General features: G+C 41.5%; 2 protein-coding genes across 14 annotated transcripts in view; one reads left to right on the top strand and one right to left on the bottom strand.

The window, feature by feature from the left end:
- The window catches only part of LOC103524522 (geranylgeranyl pyrophosphate synthase), a 47,930-nt gene that overhangs the window by 2,343 nt on the left and 25,253 nt on the right, over positions 1–20,334 (top strand). The window contains exons 3-4 of the mRNA XM_026819919.1: positions 262–406; positions 1,928–2,048. Coding sequence (XP_026675720.1) covers positions 262–406; positions 1,928–2,048 — 266 coding nt within the window. The remainder of the gene's footprint in view (positions 1–261; positions 407–1,927; positions 2,049–20,334) is intronic.
- Positions 1–20,334, bottom strand: part of LOC103524521 (GMP reductase 2-like) — a 42,570-nt gene that overhangs the window by 5,652 nt on the left and 16,584 nt on the right. For 10 of the 13 annotated variants that reach the window (XM_026819918.1, XM_008489543.3, XM_017449648.2 and 7 more), the window contains exons 4-7: positions 16,541–16,798; positions 15,964–16,152; positions 5,796–5,998; positions 4,979–5,256 (exon numbers count right to left, since the gene is read on the bottom strand). In XM_026819918.1, the coding sequence (XP_026675719.1) occupies positions 5,064–5,256; positions 5,796–5,998; positions 15,964–16,152; positions 16,541–16,798 (843 nt within the window). In that variant the 3' untranslated portion in view covers positions 4,979–5,063. Of the gene's footprint in view, positions 1–2,476; positions 3,160–4,978; positions 5,257–5,795; positions 5,999–15,963; positions 16,153–16,540; positions 16,799–17,463; positions 17,584–18,312; positions 18,418–18,928; positions 19,093–20,334 lie in introns of those variants that run through there. The other 3 variants (XM_026819914.1, XM_008489538.3, XM_017449642.2) reach the window with 3 other exon arrangements.

Here is a 20,334-nt window from a genome sequence, read left to right as displayed (position 1 = left end):
ACCTATTGTGTCTCTTCTTCTCCATCTGTCACTTAAAACCTTAGCAGTTTTACATTATATTAATCAATTCCTACTTACATCTTTGTTAACTGAATTTTATTAGAATTTGATATGAGGTTTACATCTTGCATGTTAGACCAAATGTCAAATAAAATAAAGTCTCACATTAGAAGACCTTGGTTAGAATCCAGGAGTAAAGGGACTTTTCAATCCTATCCCAGCAGGATAAAGAGGGTAAGTATATTCTATTCTTTGTTTCAGAATCGATGATATTGAAGACAATTCCATTCTGAGGCGTGGCATACCAGTGGCACACTCTATCTACGGAATTGCAAGTACAATCAATGCTGCCAACTATGTGGTGGCTATTGCCCTAGAGAAAGTACAAAGTCTTGGTCATCCTGAGGTAAGACTTCTTTTTTACTTTCTATTACTACAGTATAGCAGAGCTATACTAGTACCTAATGAAAGTATTGCAATTGGTCCAAATTTTCAAAATCGGGAAATGGTTGGAAATATCCGTTTTGTTTTACCTTGGTTGGCTGACAGGTTTTATTTAGAGGTTTCATAAAGGGAGCAACAGAACTCTGTTAGAGTCCCGAAATTGAAGAGAGAAAAAGGACAGGGTAGGAGAAAGTCAGCTTTGTCTGCTTAGGAATGATCCTTATTTGTTTAGAATAAAGTAGCCCTATGTATAGCCACCACTTTAAGAGTAGACTACAGACAATTGAAATTTTACCATACCTATATCCTACATTGGCAGTCTAAATAAAGTACATATTGTTAAGCTGCGCCGTACATCGGATGAATGTGGCGCGGCGCGGGAGTTCCTTGAGTTTGCTGGCGCCCACATAGGTGCACGCGGACCGAAGACCACCCAGTATATCTTGAACGGTATCGTTTACGTCGCCCCTGTATGGAACTTGCACGGTTTTGCCCTCGGCGGCTCTGTGGAAACAAGGGGGGAAACGGTTAGGATGATTTAGGTCAGAAACGGAGTAAGGTTCGTTCTCGGAACGGCTGGCTTTCTCCTGTCCTGTCTTCCTTTTCTCTTCGCTTTTGGTACGCTCAGTTTTACAGTCAAGACCTCAGCATTACAGTTCTCTTTATCAAACCTCTTTTTTTTAATGTTGTGTGCGAATTGCATCATCTCGTCAATTTTTTTGTAGCCAAAACCGTCCAAAAGCAATCACCCCAAGAGGCTGACGAAAAACTCCGACCCCGTCTGAACATCGGAAAAGGCGAAGAAGAATTGTCGCTATTCCTGGTTCACTGAATGGCTAGTAAAATGTCCGTATCGGAACCATGGTAAAAATAATGAAAATTTTCTACAAGGGTCGCTATCGCTAAAATGTCAAAGGGGACTTGGCGCAGAAGGAAATCACGGTTAAACAGGCACAAATTAGACCACTTGAGTGGAAAAAGACAATTTGAAAGAAGTACGGAATTGCAAGTACAATCAATGCTGCCAACTATGTGGTGGCTATTGCCCTAGAGAAAGTACAAAGTCTTGGTCATCCTGAGGTAAGACTTCTTTTTTACTTTCTATTACTACAGTATAGCAGAGCTATACTAGTACCTAATGAAAGTATTGCAATTGGTCCAAATTTTCAAAATCGGGAAATGGTTGGAAATATCCGTTTTGTTTTACCTTGGTTGGCTGACAGGTTTTATTTAGAGGTTTCATAAAGGGAGCAACAGAACTCTGTTAGAGTCCCGAAATTGAAGAGAGAAAAAGGACAGGGTAGGAGAAAGTCAGCTTTGTCTGCTTAGGAATGATCCTTATTTGTTTAGAATAAAGTAGCCCTATGTATAGCCACCACTTTAAGAGTAGACTACAGACAATTGAAATTTTACCATACCTATATCCTACATTGGCAGTCTAAATAAAGTACATATTATTTGTACTTAATTGTACGTTTCCCAGGCAACAGCTGTGTACACAGAACAGCTGCTGGAGTTACACAGAGGTCAAGGCATGGAGATATATTGGCGGGATAACTACACTTGTCCCTCGGAGGAGGAATACAGAACAATGACCATACGGAGTGAGTATCATTTGCATGTTTTTTGGTGGAATTCATCAATGACTTAATGAGAGATTTCACTATTGGGACAATTTTTAATAGTCCGAAAAGGAGCTTTTAATAATCCAAAAAGGAGTTTTTAGTGATTCAAAAATTCTCCCATTAGTGAAATCTCTGATTAAATCATTGGTGAAATCCACCATCATTTGCCCAACATCTTGATGGATGACTCTGTATCCATCAAGATCTTTTTTTGCCTATCTTTTTGGCTTTTAGCTCAGCTGTCGAAAGCTCATCATAGAGTTGGCGGTATCAAACTCCTTCGAATTACCGTTTTCATGTTCAAATTCCCTTTTTGAGGGACTTAAAATTACCCGGAATTCGAAGGAGTTTGAAATCGCCCTCTAGCTTGTAATCTGTTGATTTGAACCGTAAGAAATAGGTATCAATTTGGAAAAAACTGAGAAACAAAAAGAAATGTAATGTAAGGTAACATGTTTAAATATCGTTTAGGAGACCAGAAAAAAAGACAATAGTTTTAGTATCTATTTTGCATCACACCCTCTACGATTATAAGCAATTTATTTGCGAGTATTTCATGGTACGGAACACTATGTACAAATAGGACCCATAGAGGACTCCCAAAGCCCCGACTGGGTTCAGAACTTATTGAGAAAAAATCCTTCATGTGTTAAAAATATGTTTACCAAATTTCAATCCAGATCGAATTAACAGTTCAAAAGTTAAAATGATTTCAGGAAAAAGGCTCCTACGACATCCATGAAACGTCGATTAGAAATTAGAAAATTAGAAATTTCCTTCATTCGTTAGCTTGGTTGGTAGCGCGTCTGCCTTGAAAGCGCTAGGCCCCGAGTTCGATTCCCATTCGGGGCAAATTTTATCCTGAACGTAATGTTCATTCTCGGATCTCGGAACGGCCATTTCTTGACTAGTTCAGTCTCCCGCCCGGGGCGGATTCTAACCTGAACGAAATGTTCGTTCTCGGAACGGCTTTAGTTCTTGGCTTCGCCGTACACATTGTTAAGCTGCGCCGTACATCGGATGAATGTGGCGCGGCGCGGGAGTTCCTTGAGTTTGCTGGCGCCCACATAGGTGCACGCGGACCGGAGACCACCCAGTATATCTTGGACGGTATCGTTCCTACTTACATCTTTGTTAACTGAATTTTATTAGAATTTGATATGAGGTTTACATCTTGCATGTTAGACCAAATGTCAAATAAAATAAAATAAAGTCTAACATTAGAAGACCTTGGTTAGAATGCAGGAGTAAAGGGACTTTTCAATCCTATCCCAGCAGGATAAAGAGGGTATATTCTATTCTATTTCATTCTATTCTGTGTATATTCTATTCTTTGTTTCAGAATCGATGATATTGAAGACAATTCCATTCTGAGGCGTGGCATACCAGTGGCACACTCTATCTACGGAATTGCAAGTACAATCAATGCTGCCAACTATGTGGTGGCTATTGCTCTAGAGAAAGTACAAAGTCTTGGTCATCCTGAGGTAAGACTTCTTTTTTACTTTCTATTACTACAGTATAGCGGAGCTATACTAGTAATAAAAGTATTGCAATCGTTCCAAATTTTCAAAATCGGGAAATGGTTGGAAATATCCGTTTTGTTTTACCTTAGTTGGCTGACAGGTTTTATTTAGAGGTTTCATAGAGGGAGCAACAGAACCCTGTTAGAGTCCCGAAATTGAAGAGAGAAAAAGGACAGGGTAGGAGAAAGTCAGCTTTATCTGCTTAGGAATGATCCTTATCTGTTTAGAATAAAGTAGCCCTATGTATAGCCACCACTTTAAGAGCAGACTACAGACAATTGAAATCTTACCATACCTATATATCCTACATTGGCAGTGTAAATAAAGTACATATTTGTACTTAATTGTACGTTTCCCAGGCAACAGCTGTGTACACAGAACAGCTGCTGGAGTTACACAGAGGTCAAGGCATGGAGATATATTGGCGGGATAACTACACTTGTCCCTCGGAGGAGGAATACAGAACGATGACCATACGGAGTGAGTAGTATTTGCATGTTTTTTGGTGGAATTCACCAATGACTTAATGGGAGATTTCACTGTTGGGTGAATATTTAATTGTCCAAAAAGGAGCTTTTAATAATTCAAAAAGGAGTTTTTAGTGATTCAAAAATTCTCCCATTAGTGAAATCTCTGATTAAGTCATCGGTGAAATCCACCATTTGCCCACATCTTGATGGATGACTCTGTATCCATCAAGATCTTTTTTTGCCTATCTTTTTGGCTTTTAGCTCAGCTGTCGAAAGCTCATCATAGAGTTGGCGGTATCAAACTCCTTCGAATTACCGTTTTCATGTTCAAATTCCCTTTTTGAGGGACTTAAAATTACCCGGAATTCGAAGGAGTTTGAAATCGCCCTCTAGCTTGTAATCTGTTGATTTGAACCGTAAGAAATAGGTATCAATTTGGAAAAAACTGAGAAACAAAAAGAAATGTAATGTAAGGTAACATGTTTAAATATCGTTTAGGAGACCAGAAAAAAAGACAATAGTTTTAGTATCTATTTTGCATCACACCCTCTACGATTATAAGCAATTTATTTGCGAGTATTTCATGGTACGGAACACTATGTACAAATAGGACCCATAGAGGACTCCCAAAGCCCCGACTGGGTTCAGAACTTATTGAGAAAAAATCCTTCATGTGTTAAAAATATGTTTACCAAATTTCAATCCAGATCGAATTAACAGTTCAAAAGTTAAAATGATTTCAGGAAAAAGGCTCCTACGACATCCATGAAACGTCGATTAGAAATTAGAAAATTAGAAATTTCCTTCATTCGTTAGCTTGGTTGGTAGCGCGTCTGCCTTGAAAGCGCTAGGCCCCGAGTTCGATTCCCATTCGGGGCAAATTTTATCCTGAACGTAATGTTCATTCTCGGATCTCGGAACGGCCATTTCTTGACTAGTTCAGTCTCCCGCCCGGGGCGGATTCTATCCTGAACGAAATGTTCGTTCTCGGAACGGCTTTAGTTCTTGGCTTCGCCGTACACATTGTTAAGCTGCGCCGTACATCGGATGAATGTGGCGCGGCGCGGGAGTTCCTTGAGTTTGCTGGCGCCCACATAGGTGCACGCGGACCGGAGACCACCCAGTATATCTTGGACGGTATCGTTCACGTCGCCCCTGTATGGAACTTGCACGGTTTTGCCCTCGGCGGCTCTGTGGAAACAAGGGGGGAAACGGTTAGGATGATTTAGGTCAGAAACGGAGTAAGGTTCGTTCTCGGAAAGGCTGGCTTTCTCCTGTCCTATCTTCCTTTTCTCTTTGCTTTTGGTACGCTCAGTTTTACAGTCAAGACCTCAGCATTACAGTTCTCTCTATCAAACCTCTTTTTTTTTAATGTTGTGTGCGAATTGCATCATCTCGTAAATTTTTTGTAGCCAAAACCATCCAAAAGCAATCACCCCAAGAGGCTGACGAAAAACTCCGACCCCGTCTGAACATCGGAAAAGGCGAAGAAGAATTGTCGCTATTCCTGGTTCACTGAATGGCTAGTTAAATGTCCGTATCGGAACCATGGTAAAAATAATGATAATTTTCTACAAGGGTCTCTATCGCTAAAATGTCAAAGGAGACTTGGCGCAGAAGGAAATCACGGTTAAACAGGCACAAATTAGACCACTTGAGTGGAAAAAGACAATTTGAAAGAAAGAAGAAGAAGAAGAAGAAAAAAGAAGGGTCGCTAGGTCGCTACTCACCGATACTCAGCGACGCCGCCCGCATGTTTGTCCATGGCGGTGGTCGAGCTCATCCCGTAGAACAGCTTCACCTTCTTCCCGTCCTTCTCTATCAGTTCGCCGCCGCTCTGATCATGTCCGGCAAACATGCCGCCTAGCATGACAAAGTCCGCCCCGGCTCCCATAGCCTTCGCTACGTCCCCGGGACTGGTGCAGCCGCCATCCTGAGGGAGAGAAAACAAATCATGATTATTATTATTTCTGATCATGTCCGGCAAAAATGCCGCCGCTCTGATTTTGTCCGGCAAAAATGCCGCCGAGCATGACAAAGTCCGCCCCGGCGATTATGTGGTCAAATTGTCAAATAAATGAGGATAAAATTCCTTGCCTCGGCTGGGATCGAACCCACGCCCTCCTGTTTACCAAGCGTCTTGACCACTACACCACCGAGGTAGGAGTTCATGTCTCCAACTAAGGGAAAAAACATATATTCAATGTTCGTCAGTTCGCCGCCGCTCTGATCATGTCCGGCAAACATGCCGCCGAGCATGACAAAATCGGCGCCGGCGCCCATAGCCTTGGCTACGTCCCCGGGACTGGTGCAGCCGCCATCCTGAGGGAGAGAAAACAACTCATGATTATTATTATTTCTGATCATGTCCGGCAAAAATGCCGCCGAGCATGACAAAGTCCGCCCCGGCGATTATTGTCAAATTGTCAAATAAATGAGGATAAAATTCCTTGCCTCGGCTGAGATCGAACCCACGCCCTCCTGTTTACCAAGCATCTTGACCACTAAGTACTCCACCGAGGTAGGAGTTCATGTCTCCAACTAAGTGAAAAAACATGTATTCAATGTTCAACTCCCGCTTCGTTTGTTTGTGCGCAAGCGTTTCTGCGCATTTTGACGTGAAATCTGACGTCACAACTCTTCGTACTTTTTCATTAGAACGGTAATTAAAAATTAAATTTTCGAACTTTAAAAGTTACTTTTTCCGAGTTTTTACCTCAGATTTGGATTTTTGACAACATTTTACGTAGGAATTGACCTTTTATTAATAATATTTTCCCAATTGCAACTCCTCCATTATTGGTTAGGTTTATATTAGACGTCCTATGTATAGACAAATTTCCAAAACGACACAGCATAGTTCTCAGACAAAATTGTTACAGGTAAAATGAGATTGAAATGATTGCAATTTAAAATATTGATTTGTAAGAGCTAGGTTGCCGGTTCGATTCCCGTCCGGGGCGGATTTTATCCTAAAGGCTCCTATCCTGTGTTCCTTCGATTTTCCCAATATCTCAATAATTGTCACAACTTTGGTGCTCACTGCAGCATTGTAGGATTTTTCCAATATCTCAATAATCCTAAAATCCAATGTTTACCTACCATGCTGGCACCGGTCGCTATGCGCATTTATATGTCATAGCTACTCATTTTCCTCACGAGGCTGAGTGGGCCCCGCAACAGCCAGTCACGGAATCAATCATTTGCATGATACAAATTTCTTGACCCCGCCGGGAATCGAACCCGGGTCTTCCGCGTGCAAGGCGAGCGCAGTGACCACTACGTCATGGGAGCTGACATCAAATCTCTTTAAAAAAATAATGTTCTTCTTCGCCTTTCCCCTCAGACAGGGTCGGCGTTTAACTCGAGGTTTTGACTTACGTTAAGTGTACGTTCCAGTTTGCCTGAAGTCACAGAGAAGCAATACAGGACCATATCTTCTCCAACACAGTATATCCATTCACCCCGCGGTGATGTGGTACAACATAGGAAATCTCCGCCTTCCCTCTTACCCGATGATAGAGATCGAACAATCTGTAATGAGTAGAGAACAAGAGAGAATATGAATGTGGATAAAATAGAACAGGTCCATGAAAATAAAGAAAAATCTTAGGAGATATTGCTTAGCCATAATAATAGTTGCGAGGTGCAAAGTTGTGGTTTCTTTCAGGCAGCCCAGAAATATGAGAATAAATAAACAAACACATTTACTTAATCCCTAAAATATAGAATTCATCTTTATCTGATTTCTTGACCCCGCCGGGAATCGAACCCGGGTCTCCCGCGTGCAAGGCGAGCGCAGTGACCACTACGCCATGGGAGCTGACTACATAAAATAATAATGACTTTAGGTGTTTTTAGATGAATCATCCTGAATGGCCGGACGCAAAATCAACAATTGCGTTTTGTTTTGTACATTGAATTCAGCAATCAAGCTGACTGAGTGTTTTACTTTGGTCAAGAGCTTGTTCAAGATTCAGGTCATGAGAATCTAGCGGCATTATTTTAATAATGTTTTATTGTTCAAACGAAAGATTCCTAGATGAACTCAGAAATTTCACCCAAATAAAAAAAACTCACAGGATGGTGCCAACGACTGCGCATTTGCGCAACTACCAACACCGAATAGACCCTGGGATACCCGACCTATGCCCAGAATGCAGGAGTGCGGCACAGTATGTACAGTCCACGTCAACTGGGAAGTCCGATGGAAGCGCAACTGTAAGTCGGACAGTTCTAAAAGTTGCACCATTCGATTCGGCGTGAAAAATCCCATGGGATCAACTATTCACATGCTTACTTGATAATCAACGAGCTATTTTTTGACGAGTGCGCACCCAAAGGTCATCGGACTTCCCAGTTGAAGTGGACTGTACCTCATCTGTTTAACCCGGCACACCCCACTCAACTAGACCTTACATCATTATGGACCAACCCCGTGACGTCAGCCACTTTCCCGAACTAATCCTCTGAGTGACTGAACGTTGTCAATGACGTTAACAACAACTACAACGTATGCACTTACAATAATGACGTGTTCACTTACAATAATGACGTGTTCACTTACAATAATGACGTGTTAACAGCTGCTGGAGTTACACAGAGGTCAAGGCATGGAGATATATTGGCGGGATAACTACACTTGTCCCTCGGAGGAGGAATACAGAACAATGACCATACGGAGTGAGTATCATTTGCATGTTTTTTGGTGGAATTCATCAATGACTTAATGAGAGATTTCACTATTGGGACAATTTTTAATAGTCCGAAAAGGAGCTTTTAATAATCCAAAAAGGAGTTTTTAGTGATTCAAAAATTCTCCCATTAGTGAAATCTCTGATTAAATCATTGGTGAAATCCACCATCATTTGCCCAACATCTTGATGGATGACTCTGTATCCATCAAGATCTTTTTTTGCCTATCTTTTTGGCTTTTAGCTCAGCTGTCGAAAGCTTATCATAGAATTGGCGGTATCAAACTCCTTCGAATTACCGTTTTCATGTTCAAATTCCCTTTTTGAGGGACTTAAAATTACCCGGAATTCGAAGGAGTTTGAAATCGCCCTCTAGCTTGTAATCTGTTGATTTGAACCGTAAGAAATAGAATAGAATAGAATATACCCTGTTTATACTGCCAGAATGAGACTGAAAAGTCCCTTTACTGCCGCAGTCTAAACAAGGTCTCATGTATTTGGTACAAAATAGGGGTATTTTTTTATATATAAATTAAAACCTGCCGGAGCTGACGGCAACGTGCTTGATGACGTCCGGATTTTGGACGGCAAACGCTTTCCACTCCTCCAGGGTGTAGTACTTGTGAATTGTCGTGAAGAGACCGTGCTGAAAAAGAATGGATTTTTGAGATTTTATAATAGGGATTTTATATGTATGTACATAAGTAGTGCTTTATTTAGACCAGTGGTGCGTAACCTTTTATGACTCATCGCCCCCCGTAGGAATTATGAAGGAGTGATCGCCTCCGACACATGACCATATAATTAAGACTGTCAGTTTAGAACGAGTTGTTCTATTGTGCTAACAGTTTGGCGGAGATTTTACGTCACTTTTAACCATAACTCAATGATTGAGGCTTTCTCGAGAATGGGGTTATGGGGTTTTACCCTCCATTCTTCCATTTTTCGGAGAATACTAGGCCGTATTTAGGAAGCCCCCCACATGGGAGAGTGACCTAATGGCCAAGTTCCCCACACTTGAAAATAACCCACTTGCTGACAAATCACCCATATCCACCTCTTCACAATGACCTTATCTAACCCGAGTAGGAGTAGCACGCGATTGTCTCACCCCTCCAGATGTTGAGCTTTAATGGAGGTTTTAAAGCTCTTAACGTCCCGTTAGCGGCTCTAATTTTTGCCGAATGGTCGTGGCGAAATACGGAACCCATCCAGATAACGACGTCTAACGTGTTTTAACTTCAGTGATCCATCGGGATTCGGGAACTGGTGAATTGGAAAATGAGCACATCACTTCGTTCGATGACTTACCTTGGCTAAATGTTTGGCCATCTCAAAAGTGCCGACGGTATCCATGTTGGCGGCTATTATAGGGACACCCTGGTAGGTTTTGCCGGAGTTGCGGAATGTAAACGTTCGTGTGATATCCACCTGAAATAAGCATAAGTATAAGTAGTGCTTTATTTAGACTGTCAGCTTAGAACAAGTTGTTCCATTATTATACCAACAGTTTAATAGAACACCTCTTTGTTAATATAATTTTGTCTAAGGGTTTGTTGTGGGGGGGGGGTTGAAAAAGGCAGCTGTGCTGTCATTTTTTTTTATGTTTAATGTAGGTAGGTAGTCATTTTTTATGTCTTAGTATTCTAGTGTAGGTATAGGTAATATTAATATTGTAAAATGGGATCTATATCCCGTAAATAATAATAAAAAAAAACAAGGTGACAGGGTTGAATATCTTGGGTAGTTTATTGGTAACTAACAGGTTTCCCGCGCTTTACCAATCCGGTAGCTCGAATGCGAGAAAAGATCTTTCCAAGATCGAAGGCCAGTTAATCGAAAATCTTCCTGAAAATGACCTTTTTCTAATCAAGGGTGCCAGGAGGCTCGCGAACTTAGAGATCGAAGCGCCCTGCCTAGTTGCCTATGTTAATACGAAATGGAGTTTCAAGGTTTTATAAATAACAAATCCTAGGAGAAGGAGAGGCATGCTCTTAGAAGTGCCAAGTGTAAGAGATCCCAGAACTGCTGACCTAAATAGATTTTTATTTTTAGAAGTTACTGTATAGCTCTGATGTATTTGTCTGATAAACCCACGACATCCCGTCCACCCCGATTAAGAATCCCTGATCTATGTAGATCTAGATCAATTGATCTTACCTCAGAGCGAGATTTGAGTGTGCTTCTTTTCGGCCGAAGCATAACATCCTTGAAGTCCAGTTTGATGTCGTTAATAATTTTCTGCGCCATGGCTGTCAGAAACTTCTGAAACATGGTGCAATAATATTGATGATTAATTTGAGAACGGCCAGTGACTTTACAGTGTTGATTGGATGTCGCTATGTCTCCCTTCTTGTGTGTTTGGCATTAGTTTTGGTCTGGTTATCTTATTCCGGCCACTCACGCTCAGACGGTCTCTTGTCAGACTGCTGGAACAGCATAACATCCTTGAAGTCCAGTTTGATGTCGTTAATAATTTTCTGCGCCATGGCTGTCAGAAACTTCTGAAACATGGTGCAATAATTGATGATTAATTTGAGAACGGCCAGTGACTTTACAGTGTTGATTGGATGTCGCACTTTATGTCTCGCTTCTTGTGTATTTGAGAACGGCCAGTGACTTTACAGTGTTGATTGGATGTCGCACTCTATGTCTCGCTTCTTGTGTGTTTGGCATTAGTTTTGGTCTGGTTATCTTATTCCGGCCACTCACGCTCAGACGGTCTCTTGTCAGACTGCTGGAACGTGTGTGCCGAAAAAAGCTTCCACCTGTACTCTTCAGACCGTCTGAAAGACCTAGAAATCGGAAACTTTTTCCGCCTCCCATCAAGTTCCGGTGAACTGACAGACCTAGAGCTGTCGAATAGTCGGAACTTGAGTGGCCGGCCTTGAACGGTGAGTTCAATTCGGATAAAAGTCGACAAAAATGTTCCACACACATGGAAAATTGCCCGGTTGGATCACGGTTCCGTAAGGGTGGTAAGGGCTCATTTTTGAGAGTGTTTTCGAAAGTTAAAAGTAACCAAGGGAATCGCGTAAAATCGGTCCAAAATTTCACCCAAAATGAAAAGTTTTCATTTTGTGTGAAATTTTTCATTGAAAACCCCATAGGCATTAACCCCACCCTTGATCAAACTTTATTTTGTACCTATATGTTTCGTTACCATTTGTATATATTTATTTTGTAAATAAAGTTTGATCTAATGGTTTAATAATAAAACTTCCGAGTTACAAAACTTACCTTGAATATTACCTACAGCTAGAACTAACAAATATCACAAATCACAAGTAAAAAAAAAAACAAAACGGAAACGTCTGGGGGAAGGAAGGTACGACAAAATTAGGAAAAACAGTTCTGAAACTTATTTATAATAATTTATTATTTAGATATTATTTCAGTTTGACTAGAGAGAGTACTTTTGTCAGAGAATATTCTAGTTTGTTTATTATTTTCAACAGAGTACGTACACTAAACTGCAATGTACTAAACTTGTACACTAAAATGAACCGTGTTGTTAGTACGAAGGCTGCGATATGACAAAACCCTACTCTCGTGAACTGATCAACTATTTATAGCTGTGGGAGGGAACTGTAACTGCTATGGTCTTCGTCCCGGTAGCCAAGAGAAGGACAGGATGGGAGAAAGTCAGCCGTTCCCCGAGAACGAACCTGGGATGTTTAGGATAAAGTTCAACTCGGACAGGAATCAAACGCGCGACCTAGCGCTTATAAGGCTGGCGCGCTACCAACCACGCTAACTAGGCTGGTTGATAGAGGGAACTGTAACTGCTGAGGTCTTATGCATGGGAGGCCAGAGAAATCACCATTTCTCGTTTCTCGTCTGGTGATGCAAAATGCCTATCTCGTGTCATAAATTTCTAGAGGAAACGAGACAGCGTAGAAAAATACCCTCGACTTCAGCGAGACTAAACAAAATGTATTTTTCGTCTCGAAATTATCGAGAAAAATTTTACGTCTTGTCAAGCATCAAGTCAAGTCACGAGTTTACTTTTATGATAACGACGTTCTACAGTACTATTCATAATAATTACGTCCTTACTTGGTTTAAACTAAAAATAGTAATAATAATATGCTTATGTTTACTTAAAACGATGACATGTCAATCATAGTAGTACATAAAATAATGTAATGGATCCCGCGGGATTGGCCAAATCCCGCGCGGGATCCCGCGGGATTGGAAACGTGCGGGATTTGCGACCCCTATGCGTAACCTTTTATGACTCATCGCCCCCGTAGGAATAATGAAGGAGTGATCGCCTCCGACACATGACCATATAATTAAGACTGTCAGTTTAGAACAAGTTAAACTATTGTGCTAACAGTTTGGCGGAGATTTTACGTCACTTTTAACCATAACTCAATAATTGAGGCTTTCTCGAGAATGGGGTTGTCACAAACTTAATTATTTTTCATGTTTTATTAGGCTGTGTCCACAGTCCACACAGAGTCGACGCCGTCAATCGAAGAGGTTTTGTCGAAGCAGTGTACGGTTTCAGTCATCGACTATGTTTGCGTGTGGACACAGCTTTACAATCGGACAAAACGTTCGAGAAATATCGTGAGCGAATTCTCGAGCCAAATGCCAGCCTCTTACGCTCAGGTGATCTGGCTAAAGTTCACATTAGTGAGGACGAACCTTTAGTTTAGAAAGGGGTACCTACTAAACTTGGCCTTTGTTTTCACTCCTCGGTTTTTAAGGTATAGTAATAAATAGACCGACTACTATTATGCGGCTCGTGAGAACTGAGGATTCAAAAAAAAAACTAGGTATTCAATTATGTATTGTAAAAAAATCCCTTCTTCATTTAAATGCACAATAAAATGGTTCACTGAATAGTTGCGCTTACTTGGGTGATGTTTCAAAGTCACAGAGCAGGAAAAATGAGGACCGACGGAATTTTTCTTTTTCTTCTACGACTTCTAGACCCTGAGATAAATCGATTTAAAAAATACCGGTAAATCGTGAACTTTGACGTCACCGCATACGCTCCCGTACACGACGTCACATCAAATGTCCCGAGCAAAGCTCCCTCGCAGGCAACACATTAATGTGTTTGTGCGCATACGTTTCTGCGCATTTCTTTCTGCTCCTCCGCAAGCGTGCTTGCATACTGGCGCTACCTAGCGGACGAAAAAAACAACTGCGTAAAGTCTGACGTCACACATATTTGAACTTTTTCATTAGAACGGAACATAAAAATTAAATTTTCGACTTTTTACAGTTATTTTTTCGGAGTTTTGACCTCGGATTTGGATTTTCCCCAACTTCTTACATAGGAATCTAGGTACCATTTATTTATAATTTTTACCCATTTGCAACTGCTCCATTGTAGAACTCAGAACAAAGATCTTCTAGCGAACCCGTAAACGGGATCAAGTCCATAATTTACTCAGCAAACTTAGCAAATACGTATCATCAAAATAGTACATCTCGTTCGAGAGTTATGGTGGAACAAACAAACGGAAAGACTAAGGCAATAAACTAAAGGGAAATTCGCCGAGTCAAAACTGAGAACTCTCTTCTCTCGTTCCCGTAACTCCGTACACAAAAAGTCCACTCTGAAGCTTAGGTGTTAGGGACAAATAGCCCTAAAAGTCGGGTTAAGCTTATACGAATCTTCTCTCTCTACTTCTGAGCCGCCCCCTGTCTGGAATTGCATTGTCCCAAATAGCCCTAAAAGTCGGGTTAAGCTTATACGAATCTTCTCTACTTCTGAGCCGCCCCCTGTCTGGAATTGCATTGTCCCAAATAGCCGAACAGCTGCTGGAGTTACACAGAGGTCAAGGCATGGAGATATATTGGCGGGATAACTACACTTGTCCCTCGGAGGAGGAATACAGAACGATGACCATACGGAGTGAGTAGTATTTGCATGTTTTTTGGTGGAATTCACCAATGACTTAATGGGAGATTTCACTGTTGGGTGAATATTTAATTGTCCAAAAAGGAGCTTTTAATAATTCAAAAAGGAGTTTTTAGTGATTCAAAAATTCTCCCATTAGTGAAATCTCTGATTAAGTCATCGGTGAAATCCACCATTTGCCCTCGGTTAAATAAAAGGAGAAGGGGCAGGCCGAAAATGAGATGGAGAGATAAAGTGGAGGGAGGACCTTAGAGAGAAAGGATGGAGAAAGGAGGAAACATTGGATAGACGGATATGGAGAAGTGGAATACGAGATGGAGACGCCGACCCTGAATAGAATTGGGATAAGGTAGAGTAGAAGAAGAAGGAGAAGAGGAAGAAGAAGAAGAATCAGCCGGTTAAATGCGATTGATAGACAGGCCCTAATAATAATAAAAATAATAATGCTGCCTTAATGCACTAATTACGCTGGCGAAGCATGCTTCAAGGCAACATGTAGTGGAAGGTACGACAAAATTAGGAAAAACAGTCCTGAAACTTATTTATAATAATTTATTATTTAGATATTATTTCAGTTTGATTAGAGAGAGTACTTTTGTCAGAGAATATTCTAGTTTGTTTATTATTTTCAACAGAGTGCGTACACTAAACTGCAATGTACTAAACTTGTACACTAAAATGAACCGTGTTGTTAGTACGAAGGCTGCGAAATGACAAAACCCTACTCTCGTGAACTGATCAACTATTTATAGCTGTGGGTAGGTCGGTTGGGTATCCGACTATCCGAACTTCTAAAGGTGGTGCGTCAAGCCAAGTACAAACCTACGCAGTACCTGGAAATTCTCGTAGAGTATGATTGGACCACGGGGCGTCCAAAAGTCCAATCATGCCCAAACTTTAGGGAGGAAATTCCCTTTATGTACCTAGTTCTTTATTGATCACAAACTTAATGATTTTTCATGTTTTATTAGGCTGTGTCCACAGTCCACACAGAGTCGACGCCGTCAATCGAAGAGGTTTTGTCGAGGCAGTGTACGGTTTCAGTCGTCGACTATGTGTGGACACAGCTTTACAATCGGACAAAACGTTCGAGAAATATCGTGAGCAAATTCTCGAGCCAAATGCCGGCCTCTCACGCTCAGGTGATCTGTCAGACCGTCTGAAGTGCCGGAACTTGTGTCCCCGGCACAATTCTGAAAAAAAACAAAGCTAAAGTTCACATTAGTGAGGATTCAATGTTCGAACACCTGGGAAAATTCAGCTTTTCTCTAAAAAGTTTCAAGGTTTTTTCTACTTTTCCTGGGCTAAGAGGATACTTACGGAAATAATATGTCCGCCCAGTCCATGCGCGGCGTCGGCGCACTCGAGGACCGCCGAGAATTGCGGATATCCCACGCCTGTCTTGAGTCTGGTGGTGCAGACCGAGCCTGGTCCGATTCCGACCTTGATCACATCCGCCCCTGATAGGATTAGCTCCTCCACCATCTCCCCTGTTACCACGTTGCCTGCCTGTGGAATACAAGAATAGAATTGAATTAGAAAAAAATCAGAGGTTTTATTCTTGAGTCTGGTGGTGCAGACCGAGCCTGGTCCGATTCCGACCTTGATCACATCCGCCCCTGATAGGATTAGCTCCTCCACCATCTCTCCTGTTACCACATTGCCTGCCTGTGGAATACAAGAATAGAATTGAATTGTAGATTTTTGAAGAGGTTTGATAGAGGGAACTGTAACTGCTATGGTCTTCGTCCCGGTAGCCAAGAGAAGGACAGGATGGGAGAAAGTCAGCCGTTCCCCGAGAACGAACCCCGTGACGTCAGCCACTTTCCCGAACTAATCCTCTGAGTGACTGAACGTTGTCAATGACGTTAACAACAACTACAACGTATGCACTTACAATAATGACGTGTTTGGGGTACATCTCCCGGATGCGTCGCACAAAGTCGACGAACGTCTGCGTGTATCCGTTAGCGACGTCGAGACAGATATACTCGATCTCCGGCAATGCGGCTAGGATCTCCTTGAGGCCGGCAAGATCCTTGGCGGAAATGCCGGAGCTGACGGCAACGTGCTTGATGACGTCCGGATTTTGGACGGCAAACGCTTTCCACTCCTCCAGGGTGTAGTACTTGTGAATCGTCGTGAAGAGACCGTGCTGAAAAAGAATGGATTTTTGAGATTTTATAACAGGGATTTTATATGTATGTACATAAGTAGTGCTTTATTTAGACCAGTGGTGCGTAACCTTTTATGACTAATCGCCCCCCGTAGGAATTATGAAGGAGTGATCGCCTCCGACACATGACCATATAATTAAGACTGTCAGTTTAGAACGAGTTGTTCTATTGTGCTAACAGTTTGGCGGAGATTTTACGTCACTTTTAACCATAACTCAATGATTGAGGCTTTCTCGAGAATGGGGTTATGGGGTTTTACCCTCCATTCTTCCATTTTTCGGAGAATACTAGGCCGTATTTAGGAAGCCCCCCACATGGGAGAGTGACCTAATGGCCAAGTTCCCCACACTTGAAAATAACCCACTTGCTGACAAATCACCCATATCCACCTCTTCACAATGACCTTATCTAACCCGAGTAGGAGTAGCACGCGATTGTCTCACCCCTCCAGATGTTGAGCTTTAATGGAGGTTTTAAAGCTCTTAACGTCCCGTTAGCGGCTCTAATTTTTGCCGAATGGTCGTGGCGAAATACGGAACCCATCCAGATAACGACGTCTAACGTGTTTTAACTTCAGTGATCCATCGGGATTCGGGAACTGGTGAATTGGAAAATGAGCACATCACTTCGTTCGATGACTTACCTTGGCTAAATGTTTGGCCATCTCAAAAGTGCCGACGGTATCCATGTTGGCGGCTATTATAGGGACACCCTGGTAGGTTTTGCCGGAGTTGCGGAATGTAAACGTTCGTGTGATATCCACCTGAAATAAGCATAAGTATAAGTAGTGCTTTATTTAGACTGTCAGCTTAGAACAAGTTGTTCCATTATTATACCAACAGTTTAATAGAACACCTCTTTGTTAATATAATTTTGTCTAAGGGTTTGTTGTGGGGGGGGGGTTGAAAAAGGCAGCTGTGCTGTCATTTTTTTTTATGTTTAATGTAGGTAGGTAGTCATTTTTTATGTCTTAGTATTCTAGTGTAGGTATAGGTAATATTAATATTGTAAAATGGGATCTATATCCCGTAAATAATAATAAAAAAAAACAAGGTGACAGGGTTGAATATCTTGGGTAGTTTATTGGTAACTAACAGGTTTCCCGCGCTTTACCAATCCGGTAGCTCGAATGCGAGAAAAGATCTTTCCAAGATCGAAGGCCAGTTAATCGAAAATCTTCCTGAAAATGACCTTTTTCTAATCAAGGGTGCCAGGAGGCTCGCGAACTTAGAGATCGAAGCGCCCTGCCTAGTTGCCTATGTTAATACGAAATGGAGTTTCAAGGTTTTATAAATAACAAATCCTAGGAGAAGGAGAGGCATGCTCTTAGAAGTGCCAAGTGTAAGAGATCCCAGAACTGCTGACCTAAATAGATTTTTATTTTTAGAAGTTACTGTATAGCTCTGATGTATTTGTCTGATAAACCCACGACATCCCGTCCACCCCGATTAAGAATCCCTGATCTATGTAGATCTAGATCAATTGATCTTACCTCAGAGCGAGATTTGAGTGTGCTTCTTTTCGGCCGAAGCATAACATCCTTGAAGTCCAGTTTGATGTCGTTAATAATTTTCTGCGCCATGGCTGTCAGAAACTTCTGAAACATGGTGCAATAATATTGATGATTAATTTGAGAACGGCCAGTGACTTTACAGTGTTGATTGGATGTCGCACTCTATGTCTCGCTTCTTGTGTGTTTGGCATTAGTTTTGGTCTGGTTATCTTATTCCGGCCACTCACGCTCAGACGGTCTCTCGTCAGACTGCTGGAACGTGTGTGCCGAAAAAAGCTTCCACCTGTACTCTTCAAACCGTCTGAAATACCTAGAAATCGGAAACTTTTTCCGCCTCCCAAGTTCCGGTGAACTGACAGACCTAGAGCTGTCGGAACTTGAGTGGCCGGCCTTGAACGGTGAGTTCAATTCGGATAAAAGTCGACAAAAATGTTCCACACACATGGAGAATTGCCCGGTTGGATCACGGTTCCGTAAAGGGTGGTAAGGGCTCATTTTTGAGAGTGTTTTCGAAAGTTAAAAGTAACCAAGGGAATCGCGTAAAATCGGTCCTAAATTTCACACAAAGTGAAAATTTCCGAGTTACAAAACTTACCTTGAATATTACCTACAGCTAGAACTAACAAATAGCACAAATCACAAGTAAAAATAACAAAACGAAAACGTCCAGAGGGAAGGAAGGTACGACAAAATTAGGAAAAACAGTCCTGAAACTTTTTAATTAATAATAATTATTTAGATATTATTTCAGTTTGATTAGAGAGAGTACTTTTGTCACGAGAATATTCTAGTTTTTTTATTATTTTCAACAGAGTGCGTACACTAAACTGAAATGAACTAAACTTGTACACTAAAATGAACCGTGTTGTCAGTACGAAGGCTGCGATATGACAAAACCCTACTCTCGTGAACTGATCAACTATTTATAGCTGTGGGTAGGTGTAGGTCGGTTGGGTATCCGAACTTCTAAAGGTGGTGCGTCGAGCCAAGTACAAACCTACGCAGTACCTGGAAATTCTCGGATTTTCTTTTGGACAGAAAGGACTTTTGGGAAATTTGAGTATGATTGGACCACGGGGCGTCCAAAAGTCCAATCATGCCCAAACTTTAGGGAGGAAATTCCCTTTATGTACCTAGTTCTTTATTGATCACAAACTTAATGATTTTTCATGTTTTATTAGGCTGTGTCCACAGTCCACACAGAGTCGACGCCGTCAATCGAAGAGGTTTTGTCGAGGCAGTGTACGGTTTCAGTCGTCGACTATGTGTGGACACAGCTTTACAATCGGACAAAACGTTCGAGAAATATCGTGAGCAAATTCTCGAGCCAAATGCCGGCCTCTCACGCTCAGGTGATCTGTCAGACCGTCTGATGTGCCGAAACTTGTGTCCCCGGCACAATTCTGAAAAAACAAAGCTAAAGTTCACATTAGTGAGGACGAACCTTTAGTTTAGAAAGGGGTACCTACTAAACTTGGCCTTTGTTTTCACTCCTCGGTTTTTAAGGTATAGTAATAAATAGACCGACTACTATTATGCGGCTCGTGAGAACTGAGGATCCAAAATAAATAAATAAATAAAAATCACTAGGTATTCATTTATGTATTGTAAAAAAAATCCCTTCTTCATTTAAATGCACAATAAAATGGTTTTGTTTCTACTCTGGTCTTTTATTACTTACCTATGGTCACTTGAAAAATATTCTTGGAATTTTTACGAACCTATCTGACCCAAGCATTACACATTACACCCTTTTTTCATTATTTGAAGTATCAATAAGCGAATCCACCCTCAGGGCTGTGCTGATTCGAGCGGTGGCTGACGAAAAACGCCGACCCTGTCTGAACATGGGAAAAGGCGAAGAAGAAGAAAGAGGAAGAAGAAGGAAGAAGAGAAGGGAAACAGCGGTATACCACTCGTTGTACGACACGTTAATGAGTGAAAAAGCAATTTACTTTGCTGTGGAAATGAAAACATGAAGCGCGCATAGCGTTGTCTCAT

Source organism: Diaphorina citri, unplaced genomic scaffold (assembly GCF_000475195.1).
Source record: "Diaphorina citri unplaced genomic scaffold, Diaci psyllid genome assembly version 1.1 scaffold102, whole genome shotgun sequence".
Taxonomy (NCBI): domain Eukaryota; kingdom Metazoa; phylum Arthropoda; class Insecta; order Hemiptera; family Psyllidae; genus Diaphorina; species Diaphorina citri.
Note: the sequence above shows the minus strand (reverse complement) of the source record. Positions and strands in the feature narration are given on the sequence as shown.